Below are 26,341 nucleotides of genomic sequence, written 5' to 3'. Positions count from 1 at the left end.
GTCGATATTATGGAGCTAATTTGGAAAAAAGTTTTCCGTTGTAAGTGACTGCATTTTCCGGTCTTTTTCTTAGCCAAACGTGATGAACAAAACAGAGCTATTTCGTCTAAACAAATCATATTTTTTTAAAAAATGAACATTTGCTATCTAACTAAGAGTCTCGTCATTGAAAACATCCAAAGTTCTTCAAAGGTAAATGATTTTATTTGAATGCTTTTCTTGTTTTTGTGAAAATGTTGCCTGCTGAATGCTAGGCTTAATGCTATGCTAGGCTATCAATACTCTTACACAAATGCTTGTGTAGCTTTGGTTGAAAAGCATATTTTGAAAATCTGAGATGACAGTGTTGTTAACAAAAGGCTAAGCTTGTGTTTGAATATATTTATTTCATTTCATTTGTGATTTTCATGAATAGGAAACGTTGCGTTATGGTAATGAGCTTGAGGCTATGATTACGCTCCCGGATACGGGATTGCTCGACGCTAGAGGTTAATCATAGACTCAATTTTGTCCCCACATTGAATATAGTTGTGGAGAGTCCCTGTTATCCTAGATTCAGATCATTCAGGCGAGAAAAAACATCACCCAGATAGGCCAGTCGTGTGAGAAACTCGTCATCATGCAAGCGGTCAGACAAGTGAAAATGATGGTCAGTAAAGAAAACTAAGCTTGTTTCTCAATTTAAAAAACGTGTCAATACTTTGCCCCTTGATAACCAGAGCACTTCTGTATGTTGTAAAAGCGTTACATGGTCGCTGCCCACATCATTGCATAATGCAGAAAATACACGAGCGTTCAGGGGCCTTGCCAACTTGTTATGGCTGCAATCCCCCTATCGGGATAAGTGTCATCAACAACCGCTGAATAGCATAGCGCTACATTCAATAAATATTACTACAAATACTTATATTCATTAAGTCACAAGTGCAATATAGGAAAACACAGCTTAGCCTTTTGTTAATCCACCTGTCGTGTCAGATTTAGAAAATATTATTTACAGCGAAAGCTATCCAAGCGTTTGTGTAAGTTTATCGATCGCACGACAAAACATTAAGTACACTTAGCATCAGGAAGCTTGGTCACAAAAATCAGAAAAGCAATCAAATAAATCGTTTATCTTTGATGCTCTTTGGATGTTTTCACTCACGAGACTCCCAGTTACACAACAAATGTTCCTTTTGTTCCATAAAGATAATTTTTATATCCAAAATACCTCAGTTTGTTTGTCACGTTATATTCAGAAATCCACAGGAAATAGCGGTCACGACAACGCAGACGAAAATTCCAAATAGTTTTCATAATGTCCACAGGAACATGTCAAACGTTTTTTAAAAAATAATCAATCCTCAGGTTGTTTTTAAAATATATAATCGATAATATATCAACCGCAAATGTCTTTCACAGTAGGAGAGGGAAAAGCAATACCTAATCCAAACTCTGTTGCGCGAGCAAAACTCATGTGACCACTTATCGTTCTGGCTCATTTTTCAAAATAAAAGCCTGAAACTATGTCTGAAGACTGTTGACACCTTGAGGAAGCGATAGGAAAAGGAATCTGGTTCATATCCCTTTAAATCCAGCAAAGGGAGGCTATGGAACATGGAGTTTTCAAAATAGAAGCCACTTCCTGTTTTGATTTTCCTCAGGGTTTCACCTGCAATATCAATTCTGTTATACTCACAGACAATATTTTGACAGTTTTGGAAACGTTAGTGTTTTCTATCCAATACTAATAATAATATGCATATATTAGCAACTGAGACTGAGGAGCTGGCTGTTTACAATGGGCACATTTTCATCCAAGCTACTCAATACTGCCCCAGCAGTCATAAAAAGTTAACAAAGTTAACCATTTTCACTGTAGTGTCCAAAACATCTTTCAAGCTGTCAGGCATTTCCTTGGCAGCAAGAGCCTCACTGTGGATGCTGCAGTGTACCCAAGTAGCGTCATGAGCAACTACTTGCATGCGCGTTACCACTCCATTATGTCTCCCTGTCATGGCGTTTACGCAATCAGTACAGATACCAACACATCTTGACCACCAAATTCCATTTGATGTCACAAAGCTGTCCAGTACTTTAAAAATATCCTCTCCTGTTGTCCTGGTTTCCAGTGGTTTACAAAAGAGGACATCTTCCTTAATAGACCCCCCATAAACGTAACAGATATATACCAGGAGTTGTGCCAGGCCTGCCATGTCATCCAGCTGTAACGCATAGAATTCACTGGCTTTTATGCGAAGCAGTAATTGTTTCAAAACATCTCCTGCCATGTCACTGATGCATCATGAAACAGTGTTGTTTGATGAAGGCATTGTCTGGATAGTTTTTTTTTACGTTTCCCCCATCATTGTCCCAGCCAAATCCGTGGCAGCAGGAAGAATTAAGTCCTCACAATAGTATTGGGCATGCCTGCCGTAGCTACTCGGTAGTTCACCATATAAGACGCTTCTAAATAATGGTATCTGTTGCTTTTATATATGTCTTACTACTCAAAATACGTATTTATTCTTGCTCAAAAAACTCCTGTGGCTTATTTTTCAAATGATCATGTTTTGTTTCTAAATGTCTGTGCAACAGTGAAGGTTTCCCGTCAGAGTAATGGTTAATGTGATTGGATGTTAATTATTTGACTAGGCTACCTGTATTTGACATTGTATTGTTATTTCACTGAACACTAGATGGTTTAATTTTATTTTGAAACGAGGCTGCTCAGGCGAGAGAGAAAAACTTGCCCAAATGCATAGCTCCGTTGGAAAATATAAATGTGCAGTTTTAAAATGATTGATCCCCACCAAATGATTATGAACCATCAGTTGATATGGTCAGAAAAACCCCTCCAGTTTGGAAATACCTGCAGTAAGCCAACAGACACTAAGGAGGAATGGTTAAAAACTATAATTCCCAGAACAACCCTCTCTCTGTGATGAATGACATCATTCCCCTCCGGCGTATAATAAAATATCCTCCAAACATCCCCTGGAACCTGATCAAATAAGGATTTTTCTAAACTGGGTGGGTCGAGCCCTGAAAGCTGATCGGCTGTCAGCAGTGGTATATCACATCAAAGTTTATTTGTCACGTGCGCTGAATACAACAGTGAAATGCTTACTTACAGGCTCTAACCAATAGTGCGGAGGAAAAAAAGTGTGTGTGTAGGTAAGTAAACAAATAAAACAACAGTAAAAATACATTTGAAAATAAGAGTAGCAAGGCTATATACAGACACCGGTTAGTCAGGATTATTGAGGTAGAATGTACATGTGGGTATGGTTAATGTGACTGTACATATATGATGAACAGATAGTAGCAGTAGCGTAAAAGAGGGGTTGCCAGGTGGTGGGACACAATGCAGATAGCCCAGTTAGCCAATGTGCGGGAGCACTGGTTGGTCGGGCCAATTGAGGTAGTATGTACATGAATGTATAGTTAAAGTGACTATGCATATAAGATAAACAGAGAATAGCAGCAGCGTAAAAGAGGGGTTGGGGGGGGGGGCACACAATGCAAATAGTCCGGGTAACCATTTGGTTACCTGTTCAGGAGTCTTATGGCTTGGGGGTAAAAACTGTTAAGAAGCTTTTTTGTTCTAGACTTGGCACTCCGGTACCGCTTACCATGCGGTAGTAGCTGGTGTAGAGGTCCTGGATGGCAGGCAGCTTTGCCCCAGTGATGTACTGGGCAGTACGCACTACCCTCTGAAGTGCCTTGCGGTCGGAAGCTGCCGTACCAGGCAGTGATGCAACCGGTCAGGATGCTCTTGATGTTGCAGCTGTAGAACCTTTTGAGGATCTCAGGACCCATGCCAAATCTGTTTAGTTTCCTGAGGGGGAATAGGCTTTGTCGTGCCCTCTTAAAACCAGTTAAGTCTATAGGGGCGCTATTTCATTATTGGATAAAAAAACGTGCCCGTTTTAAGTGCAATATTTTGTCACGAAAATATGCTCGACTATGCATATAATTGACAGCTTTGGAAAGAACACAGTCTAACGTTTCCAAAACTGCAAAGATATTATCTGTAAGTGCCACATAACTCATTCTACAGGCGAAACCAAGATGAAACTTCGAACAGGAAATGAGCAGAAATCCTGAAGCTCTGTTTTCAAATGTCTCCTTATATGGCTGTGACTGCAGCAGGAACGAGACTGCCATTTCTGTCGTTTCTTCAAGATGTCTGCAGCATTGTGACGTATTTGTAGGCATATCATTGGAAGATTGGCCATAAGAGACTACATTTTCCAGGGGTCCGCCCGGTGGCCTTTGTCTAAATTCGTGCGTAATCTTCAATTGCGGTCATTTTCTCCTGGGATTCAGAACAGAAAGCACACTTCCACGAAGGATATATCACCGAAGAGATATGTGAAAAACACCTTGAGGATTGGTTCTAAACAACGTTTGCCATGTTTCAGTCGATATTATGGAGTTAATTTGGAAAAAAGTTTGGCGTATTGATGACTGGATTTTCGTTTTTTTTGGTAGCCAAACGTGACGCACCAAACGGAGCGATTTCTCCTAAACAAATAATCTTTCAGGAAAAACTGAACATTTGCTAACAGAGTCTCCTCATTGAAAACATCTGAAGTTCTTCAAAGGTAAATTATTTTATTTGAATGCTTTTCTGGTTTTTGTGAAAATTTTGCCTGCTAGATGCTAACGATAATGCTAACGCTAAATGCTACGCTAGCTAGCTACTGTTACACAAATGATTGTTTTCCTTTGGTTGAGAAGCATATTTTGAAAATCTGAGATGACAGTGTTGTTAACAAAAGGCTAAGCTTGAGAGCTAGCATATTTATTTCATTTCATTTGCGATTTTCATGAATAGTTAACGTTGCGTTATGGTAATGAGCTTGAGTCTGTATTCACGATCCCGGATCCGGGATGGGTAGATCAGAGAGGTTAATGACTGTCTTGGTGTGTTTGGACCATTCTAGTTTGTTGGTGATGTGGACACCAAGGAACTTGAAGCTCTCAACCTGCTCCACTACAGCCCCGTCGATGAGAATGGGAACGTGCTTGGTGCTCCTTTTCCTGTAGTCCACAATAATCTCCTTAGTCTTGGTTACGTTGAGGGATAGGTTGTTTTTCTGGCACCATCCGGCCAGGTCTCTGACCTCCTCCCTATAGGCTGTCTCATCGTTGTCGGTGATCAGGCCTAACCACTGTTGTGTCGTCAGCAAACTTAATGATGGTGTTGGAGTAGTGCCTGGCCATGCAGTCGTGGGTGAACAGGGAGTACAGGAGGGGACTGAGCACGCACCCCTGGGGAGCTCCAGTGTTGAGGATCAGCATGGCAGATGTGTTGCTACCTACCCTCACCACCTGGGCGCGGCCCGTCAGGAAGTCCAGGATCCATTTGCAGAGGGAGGTGTTTAGTCCCAGGTTCCTTAGCTTAGTGATGAGCTTTGAGGGTACTATGGTGTTGAACGCTGAGCTGTAGTCAATGAATAGCATTCTCACATAGGTGTTCCTTTTGTCTAGGTGGGAAAGGGCAGTGTGGAGTGCAATAGAGATTGCATCATCTGTGGATCTGTTTGGGCGGTATGCAAATTGGAGTGGGTCTAGGGTTTCTGGGATAATGGTGTTGATGTGAGCCATTACCAGCCTTTCAAAGCACTTCATGGCTACGGACGTGAGTGCCACGAGTCTGTAGTCATTTAGGCAGGTTGACTTTGTGTTCTTCGGCACAGGGACTATGGTGGTCTGCTTGAAGCATGTTGGTATTACAGACTCAGGGACATGTTGAAAATGTCAGTGAAGACACCTGCCAGTTGGTTAGCACATGCCCGGAGCACACGTCCTGGTAATCCATCTGGCCCCGCAGCCTTGTGAATGTTGACCTGTTTAAAGGTCTTACTCACGTCGGCTACGGAGAGGGTGATCATACAGTCGTCCGGAACAGCTGATGCTCTCATGCATGCCTCAAAGAGAGCATAGAAGTGATTTAGCTCGTCTGGTAGGCTCGTGTCACTGGGCAGCTCGAGGCTGTGCTTCCCTTTGTAGTCTGTAATAGTTTGCAAGCCCTGCCACATCCAACGAGCATCAGAGCCAGTGTAGTATGATTCAATCTTAGCCCTGTATTGACGTTTGATGGTTCGTCGCAGGGCATAGCGGGATTTCTTGTAAGCTTCCGGGTTAGTGTCCCGCACCTTGAAAGTGGCAGCTCTACCCTTTAGCTCAGTGCGAATGTTGCCTGTAATCCATGGCTTCTGGTTGGGGTATGTACGTACAGTCACTGTGGGGACGATGTCCTCAATGCACTTATTGATAAAGCCAGTGACTGATGTGGTGTATTCCTCAATGTCATCGGAAGAATCCCGGAACATGTTCCATTCTGTGATAGCAAAGCAGTCCTGTAGTTTAGCATCTGCTTCATCTGACCATTTTTTTATAGACCAGGTGCTTCCTGCTTTAATTTTAGCTTGTAAGCAGGAATCAGGAGGATAGAGTTGTGGTTGGATTTACCAAATGGAGGGCGAGGGAGAGCTCTATACGCATCTCTGTGTGTGGAGTACAGGTGATCTAGAGTTTTTTCCCTCTGGTTGCACATTTAACATGTTGATAGAGATTTGGTAGAACTGATTTAAGTTTCCCTGCATTAAAGTCTCCGGCCACTAGGAGCGCCGTCTCCGGGTGAGTGGTTTCCTATTTGCTTATTTCCTTATACAGCTGACTGAGTGCGGTCTTAGTGCAGGCATCCGTCTGGTAAATAAACAGCCACGAAAAGTATAGCTGAGAACTCTCTAGGCAAGTAGTGTGGCCTGCAATTTATCATAATATACTTTTGGTGAGCAAAATCTAGAGACTTCCTTAGATTTCGTGCACCAGCTGTTGTTATCAGACCGTATACCACGGGTATGACAAAACATTTATTTTTACTGCTCTAATTACATTGGTAACCAGTTCATAATAGCAGTAAGGCACCTCAGGGGTTTGTGATATATGGCCAAAATACCACAGCTAAGGGCTATATCCAGGCACTCCACAATGCGTCATACCTAAGAACAGCCCTTAGCCATGGTATATTGGCCATATACCACATCCCCTGAGGTGGCTTATTGCTTAAGTAGAAAACAACGGCAGGGAGGGAGAAAAACAAGAAATATCTGGGAATAATAGTTTCAGCTGGAGAGTTACTGTGACTGTCTGTGGAGGTGTCCCAAACTGCACCCAATTCCCTGTACAGTGCACTACGTTTGACTTTATTTTTCCCCATAGGGCACAATCAAAAGTAGTGCACTATTTAGGGAATAGGTTGCCAACCAGTGAGTATGTGCTCCAGAGCAGACTGGTTTGTGGAAACATTAAATACACGGGCGTGTGTCACATCTGGAGCAGAGCAGCCGATAGATAAGCTAATAAAGCTGATTCAGGAGGCAGGCAGGAGGCCCTGCTCATGGCTTAGGCATACTCTTCCTTCTGTCTGACAACCAGCGGGAGTGATCTATGGCCTGCCCGCCTAACACACCTAATGCCCCTCTCCACCACATAATGGCACAGAGAGGTGGCTGTCGCGAATATGTGTGTGTGTGTGTGTGTGTGTGAGGGAGATGGACCGTGTGTGTATGTGTGTGTAAGAGGGGAGGCAGGGAGCCTCAACAGGGTTACAGCGATGAATCAACCTAAGCTGTCATGCTCCTGGCTTCACCACTTAGGGAGCGCTCACCTGTCTTTCTTCATGCCGACACACACACACCAAAAAAAGAGCAACTCGCTATTCCTACACTCACTTAAGCCTAAACCCCCGACACTGTTATCCTTATGGACACAAGGCTTTCCCTCCCTAACCCTCAGACAGTCACTGTGTTTACATCGGTCTGTCTGCCACACAGACGGATCATAACCACACTGCCCCAGAGGATGTGCTGCTGATGAATTCATCCTCCCACTCTGCACACACACATTCATCCTGGGTACACACACTGTCACCCAGGAAGAGGGGTGGAGGGATAGGGCCAGATACGTGATCACAGTGTACCAATGAGCCCAGATCAGGGTCATTCCCTTTATAGTACACCACTTCTGACCAGGGCCCGTAGGGCTCCGGTCAAAAGTAGTGCACTATAAAGGGAATAGGGTGCCATTTGGGACGCAAGCCAGATCAATACACCTCAAGCTGCTTTGCTTATGCACCAGTTCAGTTCTCCAGCAGCAGGCTGATATTTAATATGTGGCTAGACCAGCTCTACTCTAAGCTGAGCAACTTCCTCCTGATTGATTCATTTAAATTAAGCATTTAGCCTGCCAGGCAGGCAGGGCAGCCCTCCCAAGAGTGTGTAGAAAAGTGTGTGTGTGTGACTACGGGCGCTAAGAGAAAGAGGAAATAAACATGTGTGTGTGGATTTAGAAAACACTTGCTACTCTCGTACTACTAGGCAGTTTAACATGAGCCCTTTACAGGAAGTCAATGATGATGATGGCGGCTGAGGGAGAGTAAGAAACTGAGCCGTTTGGCTGCTTTATTGAAAACAAAACAATCATTTATCTCAGTCAGAGTCAGCAGGGGAAATGGACACTGAGGAAAGGAAATGGCCAAATGAGATGTGAGGAAGGAGTCAGAAGTAGTCAGTAAGTCAGTCAGTCTCTGAGGCTTGGACAAGTGAAGGCAGCAAGGAAGAAAGAGAGGGATTGTGATGGAAGGCAGTGGCAGACTGCAGTTTTGACCTGTGGCCATGTTTAAGATAGGGGTGGGGGGAAACTGAAGCAACTGAGCCAAAATGGGGCGCAAAAGGAGCAAAGGGGGGGAACATGGAATATGCCAAACATGCAGAAGCAAGCAATCAACCAAAATCCCTCTCTCTCTCCACTTGCTGTGCTGCTCTGACCCCAATTACCCATTCAGAGGGGCCGGCAATGCTGCTGCTGGTGGAAATTGTTTTCTGGGCACCGCTTGTCGGGGAATATGGATGAGGACATGGAGATGAGGGAATTAGAGGGGCTGCCCTTTCACATGAACAGGTTATTCACATTTATCTGCTGCTTGGCAGGGAGGGGCTGGGGAGACTGGAGCTGGGCTTCTACTAGGAGGTCTGCTGCTAGGTAGGTAGCAGGAGGGAGGTAGTGTGTGTGCTTATGTGGTGAAATTAGGATTCCTGCGTGGTGCTGTGTGTCTGGCCCAGATGGAGCACACGGCTACAGAGAGAGGATCAATACCACGGGAGCCTCTCTGTGATCAGACCAGTGGATGAAGTGAGTCAAAGCAACAGATTCACCGGCTATCTCACCGCAGGAGGAAAAATGACCACACAAAATGCATCATTTATGACCCAACCGGCCGGGTGCAGGAAGGAAAGAAAACTAATTTGAGAGTAATAGAAACGAGATAGGAAAGGGCTTGGGAGGGTGTGTGTGCTCTGGGGCTGAGAAGAGGGGAGGACAGGATGGTTCTTACTTCTCTATTTCACTGTTTTTACAGGTCCGGGGCGCGTTGGAGGATGAGCAGGCGGCGTTGGGGTCCTGAGGCAGCTGCTGCTTGCTGCTCTCGCCATTGCTGGTGGAGGGCATCTCTGCAGAGAGAGATGTGGAACTATGACCTTGACATTACATCAATACGGTCAAAAGATTTCAATATGGTAACCATAAAAACAGATGATGACATCTTGTTCCAAGCCTCAACTCACCATCACTGGCCCATTTGGAGAACTCTGCCGCTATTCTGTTGGACGGCATTCCACCACTGAAAGAGCAAACAAAACCCAAAGTCATGAGAAGGAGCACAACGCCACAGAGCACAGTCAGTAGAGTAGACCAGAGTGGACTTGAGTAGAGTGGTAGTAGTGAGAACCTACTTCAACACCGCCCCGCGCAGGGCCTCCCGTTCTTTGGCTTCTCCTTGGTCCTCTCCGGAGCAGGGAATGATGTCTGCCTCTGTGTACTGGGCCTTGCCGTACTCCAGCGTGTCGTCTCCATCCACGTCCAGGTCGGCGTCGCTGTCGTGGCTCTCCTTCGTGCTACACATGGCAAAGCCTGTTCCTGAGGAGCGGGAGGGGGGCGGGAGGGGAGAGCGGAGGGGGGCAAGGTCATTGCCTAGGCTCTGTCAGACCATGCAACCATCCTTAATATTGTGGAGGGAAATACAAATGCGTTTAAACACTGTATATACACTTCACAACCTCTGAAGCAGGCAGTTATGTCATGTCAGACAGGATGACAGTGTAAAGCAGGGCTCCAACAGTAGCAAACCCTTCTTCCAGACCCCGTCTCCCTATCGCTCTCTCTACACACGTAGACCAGCAGGGTAAGAAAGATTTGAGCTAGCTATTAAACCGGCTGCTAAAGCAGACTGATTGAAATAGACATGTTGAGATGCTGCAATCTCCCCCTCCCTCCCTGTAAAGTGTTGTTGGCTGTCAGCGGCAGACAGAGGGAGGAGGTTTACTGGGTTGTGTCAGCTGTCTGTCAGCTGCCAGTGGCTGGTTATCTGGTTATGGGAGCGTGGCAGTCTGGGGGGGGGCTGGCTGACTGGCGGTAGATCTGACTGGCACCTCTATAAACCCTGTGATGAGCGGCCCGCCAGACAAACTCCTGCCTGACTGGCGCTTTCAGCTCCACTTAGGACTTGCCTCTCCCCCTGCCTGTGCTGCCACGGAGACGCACACAGCGCTGGGGGCTGATTGAGTGGTCAGGGACCGAGTGTCTCACTCGTCTAGGACTGGACACTGACAGCTGACGTGTCAGGACAGGAGATGGTACATGGCTGTGGTGGGGTACAGACAGACTGGGCTCATGTGGAGACATAGGTAGACCCATGGATAATGTCCTAAAATCAACCCAGCACAGAGACCCAGAAGGCAGGCATCCTCCTCCCCTCCCTCTGTGAAGGATAGAGGAAGCGGCTGCTGGAGGAGAGGATAAAACTCTGTCCCTGCCCGCCACCAAGGCTAACCCTTTTTACAATGTGCCCATGCTTTTAGTGATCACATAAAAAGGGACCTTTTAAGTTTTATTTGGTCCCTGTGGCTGCGTGGAGCATATGCGAACAATGGCTGTGGTGCATAAATGTCTGTTCAGCTGCTGGTGGCAGAGGCAGTAGTACCAGACAGCTGAGGGGACCAGCAGGCAGCATGGAAGCCTATCCTATCCAGATAGACCACCACCATTCAGGGACTTTGAGATGATTGAAATACTATAGAGCAAGGGATGGGCTAATAATGTGTTTTTCAAGTCCAAGTGGTGGGCCAGGTGGTAAGGTCATAAATTAGATAAACTGCAAATGATGCCCTGCATTTAATTTATCTACTGTGAACGAATGGCGACACGTAGGAGAGGCTAAAATAAATAAATAGATTGTCCCTCCGTCCCGACCACTAATGGCGGCCGCTGGCCAGGCACATTGGGGAGGAGAAAGTGGCAGAGGGTTGGAAGGAACCTGAAATCACTGTTAATCCAATCAATTGATCAGCGTATGGATCCTGCGGCTAGTTAGCGATGCATGGCTGGGATTGGGGCCAGGAGATGGGAGGGACAGAGGCAGAGCAGCACAGCATTGATTTTTCAAAAGGCTGTGGTGTGGTGGCTCTCTGGCTGAGGAGAGAGAGGCTCTAGATGCTTTCACTGTTCCCGACCCACCCACTGACAAGGCCGGGGCCACTGTTGCCCCTAAGAAGTGGACTTTCCACTGCTAAGTGTTACTAGGTAGGATTAGCCTTAAACCCAGTGGGACATGGAGAAATATTTCTCTCAAATATACTTCCCCCAACTGGAACCGACAGGTGTGGGCTGCCTACAACTGCTGCATTCGATCCAATTCAATCTCAATTCACCACAGCGGTAAGTGTGGAAGAAGACTATAAAGACAAGTAGGGAAAACAAGATCCCCATCACACTGATAGTTGACTGATAGAAACTAAAACGAGGGGATGCTGTAAAAGCAAGTGGCATGTAGCCGAACCGTCCGGCTGAAATTGGATTGCCCAAAGTCCGACCCGGTTGATGTCCCATGAGCAGAGAGAAGAGGAGGACTACAGCAGTCTGACGTAACGGATAGTGTCCCAAATGCCACTCTATTCACCATTAAAGTGCACTACTTCTTACCAGAGCCCTATGGGCCATGGTGAAAAACTAAATAGGGAATAGGGTGCCATTTAGGACATAAAGATGCTGTTGGGCTGCCCAGCCTGGTCATGCTGCTCGGCTCAGTTCAGGCCCCATCTCTCCCTTTAACCAGTCTTGGCAGGCAATCTAATCTCCCCTGAAAAGGTCAGCGCCACTATAACTGCCTTTCAGTCACATTATGCACGCCGTTGCACGCGCTCCATCTCTCTCTCCGACCCCAGGGGATAGGCTACTCCCTTTTTGCCCCTCCTCCTGGCAGATCATCTAGGATCAATACTAGGGTTGCACATTTTGGGGAATATTCAGAGGTGGAAACTTTCCATGGGAATTACTGGGAATATATTGGAATTAACGGGAATACATGGGAGTTAACAGAAATATGTAAATGAATATTAATACCATTTAAATGTCATGTTTTTTTTGCATTGGATACATTTACAATATCAAGACAGAAACATAAACCTTTTACCTTATCATAAATTTACATAATTGCAAATGATTAAATCCTTCCAATAGAAAAAAATAGTAATTTAGTTATGATTTGGAACTTTAATTAAATTACTCTTCACTAAAGGGAATATTGAATGATCCCCAATGATCCATCGCATCTCCCAAAAACATTTTCAACATACATCTGTAAAATGATAGTCTAGAAACTAAAGCTTTGGTTGTCTTCCTCTCAGGCTTCCATGTCTTCTCCCTGGACCTCCTCAATGTCCACCTCTTGAACATCAGACTCTGAGGCCTCTTCTTCACTGTCATTTTCCAACCCTGTTGAGGATGGCTCATTGTCAGGCTCAAAAAGCATCAAATTTGCCCAGATGGTCACCAATTTTTCAACCCTTGTATTGGTCTGCCTGTAGCGTGCTTTGGTATGTGTGTTCCCAAACAAGAACCAGTTGCGCTCTGAGGCGGCTGATGTTGGTGGGATTTGGAGGATGATGGAGGCAACAGGGGAAAGAGCCTCAGATCCACAAAGTCCCTTCTACCAGGTGGCTGATGAGATATGCTGGCACGCCTGCCATATTGCATCTCCATCCCAAAGCCCTTGCTTGGAAGTGTACTTCACCAGACTGCCAAGAATCTTGCCCTCATCCAGGCCAAGGTGGCGAGACACAGTAGTGATGACACCATAGGCCTTGTTGAGCTCTGCACCAGACAGGATGCTCTTGCCAGCATACTTGGGGTCCAACATGTACGCTGTCGCGTGTATAGGCTTCAGGCAGAAGTATTCACGCTTCTTGATGCATTTCAGAAGTGCAGTTTCCTCTGCTTGGAGCAACAGTGAAGTGGGCAGGGCAGTACGGATTTATTCTCTTACATCTGCAAGCAGAGTCTGAACATCAGAAAGGATGGCATTGTCTCCCTCAATCCGTGCAATGGCTACTGCTATAGGTTTCAGGAGTTTCAGGCTGCTTACCACTTTCTCCCAAAACACATCATCCAGGAGGATCCACTTGATGGAGCTGTCCACATCAGCAAACGGTGATATGGCCATTTCTTGGAGATACGCCTTCCCCTCCAGGAGACTGTCAAACATGATGACAACACCACCCCAACGGGTGTTGCTGAGCAGCTTCAATGTGGTGCTCTTATTCTTCTCACTTTGCTTGGTGAGGTAGATTGCTACTACAACTTGATGACCATTCACATACCTAACCATTTCCTTGGCTCTCTTATAGAGTGTATCCATTGTTTTCAGTGCCATGATGTCCTTGAGGAGCAGATTGAATGCATGAGCAGCACAGCCAATGAGTATGATGTGAGGGTAGGACTCGTCCACTTTAGACCAAGCAGCCTTCATGTTCACAGCATTTTCTGTCACCAGTGCATATACCTTCTGTGGTCCAAGGTCAATGATGACTGCCTTCGTCTGTTTTCCCTGGCATCTGTGCTCTTGTAGAATACTGGTTGCGGGATGGAGATGAAGTAGTTAATTATTCCTTGCCCACAAACATTTGACCACACATCAGAGATGATTGCAATACAGTCTGCTTTCTCTATGATTTGCTTGACCTTCACTTGAACGCTGCATCCAGCAAATGAGTAGATAAAGCATGTCTGGTTGGAGGGGTGTATGCTGGGCAAAGAACATTCAGAAATATCTTCCAATACACATTGCCTGTGAGTAGAGGTCGACCGATTATGATTTTTCAATGCCGATACCGATTATTGGAGGTCCCAAAAAAAAGCCGGTACCGATTATTGGAAGACCCCAAAAAAAAGCTGGTACCGATTAATCGGCCGGTTTTTATTTATTTATTTGTAATAATGACAATTACAACAATACTGAATGAACACTTATTTTAACTTAATATAATACATCAAACTGTTGGAGAAGTAAAAGTGCAATATGTGCCATGTAAAAAAGCTAACGTTTGAGTTCCTTGCTCAGAACATGAGAACATATGAAAGTTGGTGGTTCCTTTTAACATGAGACTTCAATATTCCAAGGTAAGAGGTTTTAGGTTGTAGTTAATATAGTATTTATAGGACTATTTCTCTCTATACCATTTGTATTTCATATACCTTTACCTATACCTGACTATTGGATGTTCTTATAGGCACTATAGTATTGCCAGTAACAGTACAGCTTCCGTCTCTCTCCTCACCCCTACCTGGGCTCGAACCAGAAACACAGACAGCCACACTCGAAGCATCGTTACCCATGCAGAGCAAGGGGAACAACTACTCTTAAGTCTCAGAGCGAGTGACGTTTGAAATGCTATTAGCGCGCAACCCGCTAACTAGCTAGCCATATCACATCGGTTACACCAGCAATTAGGCTGATAGGCTTGAAGTCATAAACAGCGCTGTGCTTGCGAAGAGCTGGCAAAATGCACGAAAGTGCTGTTTAAATGAATGCTTATGAGCCTGCTGCTGCCTACCATCGCTCAGTCAGACTGCTCTATCAAATCATAGACTTAATTATAACATAACACACAGAAATACGATTATTTGGTCATTAATATGATCGAATACAGAAACTACCATTTCGAAAAACAAAACATTTATTATTTCAGTGAAAAACGGAACCGCTCGGTATTTTATCTAAAGGGTGGCATCCCTAAGTCTAAATATTCCTGTTACATTGCACAAAGTTATGTCATAATTACGTAAAATTCTGGCAAATTAGTTCGCAATGAGCCAGGCTGCCCAAACTGCGTGCAAGAGAAGTGACACAATTTCACCTGGTTAATATAACCTGGATTTCTTTTAGCTAAATATGCAGGTTTAAAAATATATACTTCTGTGTATTGATTTTAGGAAAGGCATTGGTGTTTATGGTTAGGTACAGTCGACCATTGTGCTTTTTTCGCAAATGCGCTTTTGTTAAATCATCCCCCAGCGTTGCATCGATTATATGCAACGCAGGACACGCTAGATAAACTAGTAATGTCATCAACCATGTGTAGTTATAACTAGTGATTATGATTGATTGATTGTTTTTTATAAGATAAGTTTAATGCTAGCTAGCAAATTACCTTGGCTTACTGCATTCGCGTAACACGCAGTCTCCTCGTGGAGTGCAACGAGAGGCAGGTGGTTATAGTGTTGGACTAGTTAACTGTAAGGTTGCAAGACTGGATCCCCCGAGCTGACAAGGTGAAAATCTGTCGTTCTGCCCCTGAACAAGGCAGTTAACCCACCGTTCCTAGGCCGTCATTGAAAATAAGAATGTGTTCTTAACTGACTTGCCTAGTTAAATAAAGGTATATATATATATATATATATATATATATATATATATATATATATATATATATATATATATATATGCAAAATCGGCGCACAAAAATAACGATTTCCGATTGTTATGAAAATTTGAAATCGGCCCTAATTAATCGGCCATTCCGATGAATCGGTCGACCTCTACCTGTGAGCAGAGGTGAACCAGTTGCATACACAGCTCGAGCAGGACATTCATCAGCAATCCTATGACTACGTTCCTCCATTGAGTAAAAAAAACACCTGACTCTTTATGCACTTGGCCAGAATGATTCTGCATCTTTGTTGCATTTTTCACATATGATTTGGCAAATGTACACAGCTTTTCCTTCTACATTAGCTGCAGTGAAATGTCTACACACATCAGATAGTGCCCGTGGCATTTTGCTGTAAAGATTAGAAGAAAAAAAATGTAAAAAAAGAAATACAATTCCATGTACAGATAAATAGTTAACAGGTTAGATTAAACAACTCCTTTATAATAAATGTTTTAAAATGAAACATGTATGGAAACAGGTGAATTAACACTCAGTTAGCAGGCTCAAGCAAGCTAAAACCCACATGGTAGAAAAAACTAACCAGCAGAAATTGTTAACATGTTAGCAATGATTATAAACACACTTTGCTGTAGGCTACTCTTTTACGAGTTAACAAAAAATAATGTATGTCATATAAAATATATTCAACCCACCCAGTATCGTAATCAAAAATTATCATAAAGCATGTAGTCCTTGGCTCAGACAATGTAGTAGTGTGGGCTCAAAAGCATCTCATTAGTGTAAGATCTTGAGAATCAGCTGTGCATGTGATGGAAGAATGCACTGTGCATGCAGAGGGTTGCAATTCAATTGGGGATAGTTTAACCAAAATATGCCACAAGACCTAGAATGGCCTTATGTGTATCCCACAAAAAAGGTTCACTGTTATAAGCTAACTTTCTTGATGAATTGAAGCAAAATTCCCGGGCTTAACTTCCCATGGAAAATTCCCGGAAATATACTGGAAAGTTTCCGACCCTTTCCAGCCCTTAACACACACACTACACAGGTGCACCTGTGGCACCTGTCCCTCGCATATCCTCCACACTCATTATCATAACCAATCTTGTGCATCTTATTGACATGAACATGTCAAATACATGTGTTCTTCCCTGTGTAACACAGACGTGACTGTGACACGGAACACCTATCTCCATATGTCACCACCATCTGGAGATGAAACAGAGACAACGCTAAGGTTCTGAGCGAGTGGCGAGGGAGGGTCAAGGGACCAATCAACATGAGAGACAGTCTGACCAATAACAGCCGGTTGCCATGGTGCTTATAGCCCTTATCAGTCCTCCCCAGTCGGCTCTGGTAATATCCATCATCTCTCTCTGGCATTTACAGGACACGTCTGGAGAGATGATGGGACAGAGATGGCAGCCATCTTTAAAGCCTGTTTACAAAGCAGAGAGTGCCTTCTGTCCCCGCTGTCATCTTCAGTCAGCGGCCCCAAATCCTCTCTCCCAGGATCGGCTCACTTAGCCTTGGTCTTCACTATCAGGCTGCTGGGATCAGATCTGACCCTCTTCCTCAATACATCAGCCTTTAGTGCTTTTCTCTCAGGCCCTCATAAGTCATGTACACAGGAGGACCATGTGAGGGCTGGGCCCCACACGTCTCAAGCAGAAAGTGATCCTGTTCGATTTTCCTCCCTCTCTCTCCTGGTCCTCGACTTTTCTGTGGTGTTTAAACGGCTTCCCTTTGCCTTTCTTCCCTCCCCTCAAAGCGAGAGAGGTGGCGGTGGTGGTTCTGGTGGCTCACAGAGGATAGGCCTCTCTTATCCCATTGAAGCCCCTCATCTCTGTCTCTCCTCCCCGCATCAACCACCCCCCCTGGGCCGGGTAGATGGTGGATTCTGCCTGGCTGGGCCCATTGAACCAAGGCTGACTGCAGCAAAGCTTTCAAGGCAAATCCACCTTCTGAGCTTCTAGGGGGGTGCGGGGGGTTGCTTTCAAGTGGTCTCCCCAGGCTGGCTAAGAGCAGCAGAAAGCACCTCTGGCTTTGACCAGCCCTTATCTGTGTCACATCACAGGACGCCGGGCTATCACAGCCGGCCAGAAGGGGTCTGCTGCTCATTAGATGAATGGACAGACAGACAGCCTCCTGCTCAGGAGGTTCAGTCGAGATATCAAATTGATCTGTAGGCTGTTGATGTCTGTCTGGTCAGGTTTGTAGCGAGAGAGAGGGGCCAAAAGGCACACGTCTTGTTGGGCTTTGTAATGCAGTTTTACCGCCTGGATCAAATTTGGGGACATTGAGAGTTTTAAAGGGGCCCTTAGAGAAGAAGAGGACTCTTCGCTTTCCTGTGATCTGTAGACTCACACCACAAGGACCTGTGGCAAATTCATTTTCATAGCTCTCTCTAGCAGTGAAGCAAAGGCCTGTCTGTTGGACATGAGATAATGAATGCTGACCTATGGCCAAATCATACACTTGTCCAATCAAGCGGACTACACTAGCTATTGATCATGGACCAATGGCCTTCTAAATATTCACAAATCATTTAGGTGAGCACACAGTGGCTAGGCTGGATCAATTCATTACAGCATCTAAATCACAGCCTGCATTTCAAAGTCCCTGTATTGTACTGGGAAATTAAAAAGACATAACTTACAGGTTATTGAGCATTCCAGTCAATATCCCACTGATGTCTCGTTGTCAATGATTACCGATTTGATATTCAATTCTAGCCCTCCCATAAGATAAGATACGTTTTGGGGGGGGGGGGGGGGGGGGGGGGTGTCGGGGGAGAGAGCAGCCTATGGTCCCTAGTGGGCAGCTTTAGGTCCAGGGCTATAATTGCATTGCTGGGCTGAGGGGAACCTGGGGGTCACTGGCCCATTTCCCTTCCACACACCACTCCTCACAGGTTCAGACGGGTCAATTGCACAGCTAAATGTGTTTTCCTTTCCCTCCTAAAGGGCTGGGGCCAGGACCGGACTGGGCTGTCCCCCGTCTGGACCGGGGCTACATGGACACACACTGCAGCTGGAGAAACAGATATGGCGTGTCCCAAATGGCACCCTATTCAGGTGCACTACTTGTGTACAGAACCCATAGGGTGCACTATGTAGTAGTGCAATATGTAGGGAATAGGGTGTAATTTGGTAAACAGAGCCAAAGCTGTCCACCATGTCTGGCTGCAGCCCTGGGCATGTTAGCCTCTCTGCACCCAGCCACGTCCTTTCAAAAAGGCAATGATACACAGACTCAACCTGTTGTTATACTAAAGGAGAATTGTGACTAGCAGGGAATGTTGTTCAGAGTGGGTCCTGTTGCGTGCTGGAAGGCATTTTGGGTTACTGGCTTTTGACTCTTATCGGTAGGATACTTTCAACTACCCTAAACACTTTGTTATTGCACAAATGTTTTGTCATTTTAATGTAAGGACCAAAGTAGACTTCTTAGAGTGAAAAATGTATTTGCGTCCCAATTGGCACCTATTCCCTTTATAGTGCACTACTTTTGATCGGGTCCATAGGGTTGAAGTGCATAGTGTACCTCTGAAGCCTCCTTCCAACAGGGTGGTAGCTCTGACCCTCTTCTGGCCGCACCACTCGTACTCCTCGAAGCGTGTCCCGTTCTCTCCGTCCATGTCTGCAGAGTCATCCTCAGCAAACACACCCTCCCTCTGAGAGAACAAAGACACTGTCAACACTGACCCAGACACGGGGTAGGGCTTGGAGTGGAACAAATACATAGAAAATAAAAATAGAAAATGATCAGTAATCTTTGTATTCATTAAAATACAAATATTGAATAATATATTGAATAATATAGATTAATACAAAACTAGCTATGATGCACAATAGGTGTTAGTAAAACTACAACTAATGCATCTGTAAGATTTGGAAAGACCATCACCAAAGTAGGGGGGCAAGTGGAGCATCATGACCAACGTTACAGCCAAGTTTATGAGAGCATGAATAGTATAAATACATCTATCCTATTCTGTGAGCGAAGGAGAAGTGGCTACAATGGCAGTGAGCATGAAACTGTGTTGGTCAGGAGGCCTCACATCTATTCTATTTAGGAAGCAGAGATACTGAGGAGGAAGAAGATTTTCCTACAGGGGAGAGAGGTGGGCTAACTATTTGACAGGAGAGAGAGCTGTTTTCCTAGACTAATGATTCTTTCTGTTGAACATCTAACTGGTACTACAAGTCATCGACATAGAGCAAAGAGAAAAGCTCCTTTTTAAGACAGGAGTAAGCTAGATTCAGTGCTCGGAGGAGAAGTAAAATAAGAGCTTGTCAGGCAACGAAGCCCTGGTGGCTACTGTTTCAATGTGTTCTGAGTCTATGTCATATCTATGTCATTTCCAAGTAGTGTGTACGCTCTGTCAGATCCAGGGGAAAGAGCGAGAGCAGAGTGGATAGACACTAGACAGCATGGTGGTGACTAGTGACTAGAAAGATGGTGATTGGTTGACTAGAGGCCCGAGGCTGAGGGTACGGGTAGGGACGTGAGGCTACCTTGAACAGACATTGTTCCACATGCCTACTCATCTCCTCCTCGGTCCCTGCCAGCGGCGCGCTGCACAGTGGACATACCTGCCCATCCTCTGGCTTCCGGCGTTTCATCTTCCCAATCCGGGCTGAAACACAAAGAAGCAGAGGAAGAGGTGGTTAGAATCATGAAAAAATACACAGCAATCTGGGACTTGTTTTTGTATTTCTGTTTTAAGTGCCGTACTAAAATATCACATCGGTAGGTCCATTGACTTCAGCAGACAGCGATGTGGCTACAATGACATGATTGGTTGAAATGCAGAAAAAGAGTACGCAACCCAAAAAACACAATCAACCGAATGTTCTTGATTAGAATCTGATATAGCCTAATGATATAGCCTTATTTGATCAAATTAAACCCCCTGTCAGTGTGGATAATGGGCTCATAGCAGGCAATACAGCCCAGCGGAATGCCTCTGTCACAACCAGGCTCTCTTTCAATATGGCAACCGGCATTTGACATGGACGAAAAATACATAGAAATTCATGGTAGTGGTAGTCTATTGGGGGGTTTTTCATCTCCTCTGTCCTCCAGCTGGGTACTGTGTGTCTCTCCTCTGTCCTCCAGCTGTGTACTGTGTGTCTCTCCTCTGTCCTCCAGCTGTGTACTGTGTGTCTCTCCTCTGTCCTCCAGCTGTGTACTGTGTGTCTCTCCTCTGTCTTCCAGCTGTGTACTGTGTGTCTCTCCTCTGTCCTCCAGCTGTGTACTGTGTGTCTCTCCTCTGTGCTCCAGCTGTGTACTGTGTGTCTCTCCTCTGTGCTCCAGCGGTGTACTGTGGGTCTCTCCTCTGTCCTCCAGCTGTGTACTGTGTGTCTCTCCTCTGTCCTCCAGCTGTGTACTGTGTGTCTCTCCTCTGTGCTCCAGCTGTGTACTGTGTGTCTCTCCTCTATGCTCCAGCTGTGTACTGTGTGTCTCTCCTCTGTCCTCCAGCTGTGTACTGTGTGTCTCTCCTCTGTCCTCCAGCTGTGTACTGTGTGTCTCTCCTCTGTCCTCCAGCTGTGTACTGTGTGTCTCTCCTCTGTGCTCCAGCAGTGTACTGTGGGTCTCTACTCTGTCCTCCAGCTGTGTACTGTGTCTCTCTCCTCTGTCCTCCAGCTGTGTACTGTGTGTCTCTCCTCTGTCCTCCAGTTGTGTACTGTGTGTCTCTCCTCTGTCCTCCAGCTGTGTACTGTGTCTCTCCTCTGCTTGGCAGAAGAGCAGCAGTGAACGCTATTGGCATTCACAACATGTCAGAGAAGTTTGCTGTCTCGCTGGCAATAATGCGGGTCAGCGGAGTGGTGAGGAATCGATGCGCCCCAGGTCTCTTAGAAGATGCCAGTGTCTGGTACCGGAAGATCAGGAATTACAACAGCGAGTGGAGATGCCGCTGTGACAATCCTCCTCAGCGCCACAACTAGTCTAACGTCAGGACCGTATTCATAACGTGTCTCAGTTGTGCCTTTCAGACAAAAAATGAATAAGATTACATGGTCAGGGGGAACCTGATCCTAGACCAGCACTCTTACTCCGAGATGCCCAGGAGACTACAGTCTAATGTTCTAACACCATGCCGTGATGACAAAAAAGAGGGCAATCTATTCTCTTCAACCAGTGAGGAGAAGCTAAACATTGAGCAAGTTCCTCCTCTTTTTTCACAGGATATGGTAATTTACTCTCCTCATAGAAACTAACATTGTTTTAGGAGACGATAGGCCTGAACTAGGTTCCCTCTCTCCATAGGACGGGTAAGGATGGCCTACTGTAGGTCTAGGTCACGTGACTCAACAATCCTTCTACAGCACTAGTCGACAACTCCCCCCACTGCATAATTTGAAATTTAACACAGCAGAACAGTGGCCAATGCGCCGTAAGTCTTTGTCGCTTTTTCTAAACTGCAAATGGCGTCCGGGGACATTAATTTTTAGGTGGCTGTGATTGCGAAAGGGGCCAAGGGGGACCCGAGGAGGGATGGCGAGAGGAGGAAGGACAACGCGCCATAACTTTGGGGAGATTGGGACAGCTACTAATAATCTCTCTCCCAGGCCAGGGAACGGGTGATGGTAATCGAGTAGGGCTTCATTAAACGCAGACAGAAAGGGACGATTAATTAGGCCCGGCACGAGTCGTCCCCCATCCCCCCTCCCCCTCAGAATCATTCAGGTTCCACATGAGAGGTAATAGACATTAATGGAGGCTTGAGTTTAAACAAAGTCGGCAGCGTTTCTTTTCATAGCAGCACTGTGGCTGCTGCCGAGGCTGGTGCAAATGCCAATGGAGGCAGAGAGGGAGCCTGGGGCTGCTGGCTGACAGAGGGGGTGTTGGGGAGAGGACGTGGGGGCAGGCTCTTACCGTGGCCAATGCAGCAGGGGGCAAGGGGGGCTCCATTGTGCAGTCCAAGGGGAGCATTTTTGACACTTTCCTTGGCGTAGCGCCTGCACCAGCAGAGGTCATCGACTGTCAACATATCAAGAAGGTCAAGGGTTAATAGATCCTCTGCTCGTGTAGGCGCTAGGTCAAGGGAACAGCAGGGACGGAGACACACAACGGCAGCCAGGACTCCCGACCCCCCCACCAGCCAGCCCTGAAATCACACTCAGTTGGGCAACAAGGGGCAGGCCTGGCTCTGTAGCTGTAATGTAGGCTAAAGCCTGGAGCTGGTCCACAGTGTGAAGGGCTGTCAGCAAGGCCACACAGGGCTTTGTTCAACATGGGCCACTGGCTATACTTAACCATAATGTGTTATATAGATGGCGGAGCCAAGGTTATGGCTATGCAGGGTAGAAATGCATGGTCAAACCAAACACAGCCTGGTCAAGGGTCCACGGACTGACTCGGTCAGCCGGTCCATCCAGACCTACACTATGACTCTGTTCTCACACTCTTAAGATGCACATTCGCCCCCCCAGTTGCTTGCTGCTTCAACTTTGATTGACAATTCCACCAACTGTAGTGTGGATGATATTTGGTTGAGCAATCAGGTTTTTTCAGTACTGTTCTATGACAATCATAGGCTACTCAATAAATATGAACAGAAGATTATTTGATGAGGAAATGTTTGGTTTTAGGAAATAGCCTTAATAATTTCACAAGCCTTTGGCACCATTTTCACCAAAATGAGCTTGGCTCCAATCATGTCATTGCATACACGTTGGCTGTGAGAAGTTGCAGATTAAGATATACCTGGCTTAAAATCAATATTTACGAATTCTACAGGATGTTGTACCAGAAATGTACTTTTAAAAAATACAAATGTGTAAGATGCTTATGAAGAATAATTAGTAACTTTACAAAGAAAAAGGAAATGTATACATACCATTCAACCGCGTTTGCCTGTTTGCTCGCACTCTTAAAAACGTCTAAAATTAGGAAGAAAGGAAACACACAAAATATGCATTAGATATGGACCTTTCAATTTATATTGTTTATAGATACATTAGTAGCAGTTCAGGGCTGGATTGATTTGGATTCTACAGAGTGCCCTGCAAGTTTAAGCTTGATAGTAAACAAAAACGTACTTCTTTTATGGGCTGTTTCGTCTCTTCCATAACAGGGTCGCAAGTTTTTCGTTCAAAGCCTTTTCAAGCCGACAAACTCACTTTTACCCGTCTATCATTTAAGCCTCCCGGTAGTACACCGCACCATGAATACACTTTTGTATCAATAATTTTATAAGGATGCCAAAGGATTGAATGTGGCGCCTACAAAGCAGCTTTGTATATCACCGTCGCCATGTTGGCTTGACGCGTGTCATGTGACTAAACATAGGAGTGAAAGTTCAGAGGACGCCCGATGTTGTTCCACCATTGGCCACTAGGGAGCAGCAATACGTAATACAGTGACTTCAATGGAAGTTCATTTGATTTGAGATTTTAAGATTGATTCAAGTTTGTCTCAAGCAACTTGTAGGGTAAACTAGTTCCGTGCATCATATCTAAACGTCGTTTTTTTTTGCAGACAATACTAATAGTTCAAACTTTCATTTCATGAAAATTTGTGTTTAATCATTTTCTCATCATATAAAAGTGACATAGGAAATAGGCTAGGAATTATCCCCGTCTAAACCTGTTTGAAACTGACAGGCATGATCAGTGATTGTGAATACCACTACGATACGGGTTAAATGGGACCACCTATCTTTCTTCTCCCCTCTCTTTCAGAGTGGGTAGGCTATGTGCTGACACCAGCAGGGCCAGTCAGTGGATGGATTCCCACTCACTGACAATGGCACAGAGTGTGGGCACAAGTTCAAACTACTAGCGAGTGGATCGTCCATCATATTGCAGAGAGGCCTCTTACACTGACACTTGCGTTGTGCTCATATACAACCTGCCCATGATATGATGATCCACTATGCAGCGTCCCAAAGTATACCCTATTCCATACTTAGTGCATTACTTTTGACCAGGACTCATGGGACTCTGGTCAAATATAGCACACTATACAGGGAATAGGGTGCCATGTTGGATGAAAAATATCTAAATGGCTTACACAACCACATGATAGCTCATGTTACAACAAAAAAAGAAACAAATCTAACATTTAAGGGGGGGAGAAGCATCTGTTTAATCGTTTGCCTGAAATGGTTTCAGCAGCAGCTTTACTAATGAAAATATATACTTTCACCACAGCCCCTTTAATAGGCGTGTCAATGTATGGATATGATGTCTTACACTTCATAGCTCTTACTTTATGGTAGAAGGGAAAAAGCCACTTAACCCAAATAATAAATCACTGCTGTATGAGTTTGAAATACCAAACTTTGAGATGTAAAAAAAATAAAGCTCCATCATAACCTTATAACTTAGGTTAAAACACTGTGCTGTATGAAGCAGTTTAATCCTAACTAATCTATGCCAGCGTCCCATACGGCACCCTATTCCCTATATAGTGCACTACATTTGACCAGGGCCCATAGGGGTCTGATCAAAAGTAGTGCACTTTGTTGTGTAGTATGGTGTTGTTTGGGACGCAAGCCTATTTGTAGTGGTGAGGCCTCCAGCAGAATGAGGTGGGAGACATGTCAAGGACGTGGTGGACCAGAAGAGATACCATCCAGGCTTAGGGAGCATAAGAGCATTGCTTGAGGTACATTGTGGGTGATTACCTATCTGAACAGGGAAACACATTACAGCCTCGGCAAATCTTTGCCAGAGATAGTGGGAGGACTGAGGTGCTGCATTCCAAATGACACCTTATTCCCTATACAGTGCACTACCTATGGGCTCCGTCAAAAGTAGTGCACTATAAAGGGAATTTGGTGCCATTTGGGACATAACCAGGGAGGATAGAAGGAGGTAGGCAGCTGGGCTGATGCCTGATCCACTCCATGATAAGATGTGAGAGCCAGATGATTGGCTGAGTCAATGCTGTGTGTTCAACACTAAAACAACAAATTACCACCTCAACATCATCTCAACCATCGCCACATGAGTTTGCCTAATGTGAATCAGTTAACCTCCCAAACAGAGAGTAGCAGGGTCCATCCAAACAGAGAGTAGCAGGGTCCATCCAAACAGAGAGTAGCAGGGTCCATCCATTGCTGTTCTTTCCTTCGACTTTTCCTTTTATCTTCCCAGAAGTACATTTCATAGTGGCTTTAATCCATATTTCTTGTCATGTGACAGGATATGAAAATGGCATTATGATGCCTAATATGTGGGCCAAGAGCAACATCCTGGCTTAAGTCCCAGTTAGCACCCTATTCCCTACATAGTGTACCACTGCCATTTGGAATGCATCCCGTTTCTCCAGGCAGGGCACACGAGCATAGCAGCTCACCTGGTATCTGTCGGAGTGGTGGGCATCTTCAGAAGAGAGAGGGGAGACCACCGGTGACTCTCCCTCGCGTTTGATGTGCACCGACAACAGCATAGACTGGGGAGAAAGAGCAGGACAGTTGTTGTGAGAGGAAGAGAAGAGGGGGAATGCTGCAGTGGAGGAGAGGAGGAGGACACAAGCCAACATTACAGGACACCTTGGTCATCTATAAACCTCTTCTGACAGCCTCCAAAGAGCCTCCGACA

General features: G+C 45.3%; 1 protein-coding gene across 7 annotated transcripts in view; it reads right to left on the bottom strand.

The window, feature by feature from the left end:
* LOC110508723 (E3 ubiquitin-protein ligase RNF220) overlaps window positions 1-26,341 on the bottom strand; it is a 189,725-nt gene that overhangs the window by 16,893 nt on the left and 146,491 nt on the right. For 2 of the 7 annotated variants that reach the window (XM_036967079.2, XM_090226079.1), the window contains exons 5-12: window positions 26,097-26,192; window positions 23,632-23,674; window positions 22,668-22,772; window positions 20,303-20,424; window positions 19,329-19,458; window positions 9,789-9,972; window positions 9,621-9,676; window positions 9,392-9,506 (exon numbers count right to left, since the gene is read on the bottom strand). In XM_036967079.2, the coding sequence (XP_036822974.2) occupies window positions 9,392-9,506; window positions 9,621-9,676; window positions 9,789-9,972; window positions 19,329-19,458; window positions 20,303-20,424; window positions 22,668-22,772; window positions 23,632-23,674; window positions 26,097-26,192 (851 nt within the window). Of the gene's footprint in view, window positions 1-9,391; window positions 9,507-9,620; window positions 9,677-9,788; window positions 9,973-19,328; window positions 19,459-20,302; window positions 20,425-22,667; window positions 22,773-23,631; window positions 23,675-23,833; window positions 24,088-26,096; window positions 26,193-26,341 lie in introns of those variants that run through there. The other 5 variants (XM_036967080.2, XM_090226078.1, XM_036967082.2 and 2 more) reach the window with 5 other exon arrangements.

Source organism: Oncorhynchus mykiss, chromosome 28 (assembly GCF_057628025.1).
Source record: "Oncorhynchus mykiss isolate SJ-2025 chromosome 28, ASM5762802v1, whole genome shotgun sequence".
Classification (NCBI taxonomy): domain Eukaryota; kingdom Metazoa; phylum Chordata; class Actinopteri; order Salmoniformes; family Salmonidae; genus Oncorhynchus; species Oncorhynchus mykiss.
This window is presented reverse-complemented; position numbering and strand designations above follow the sequence as displayed.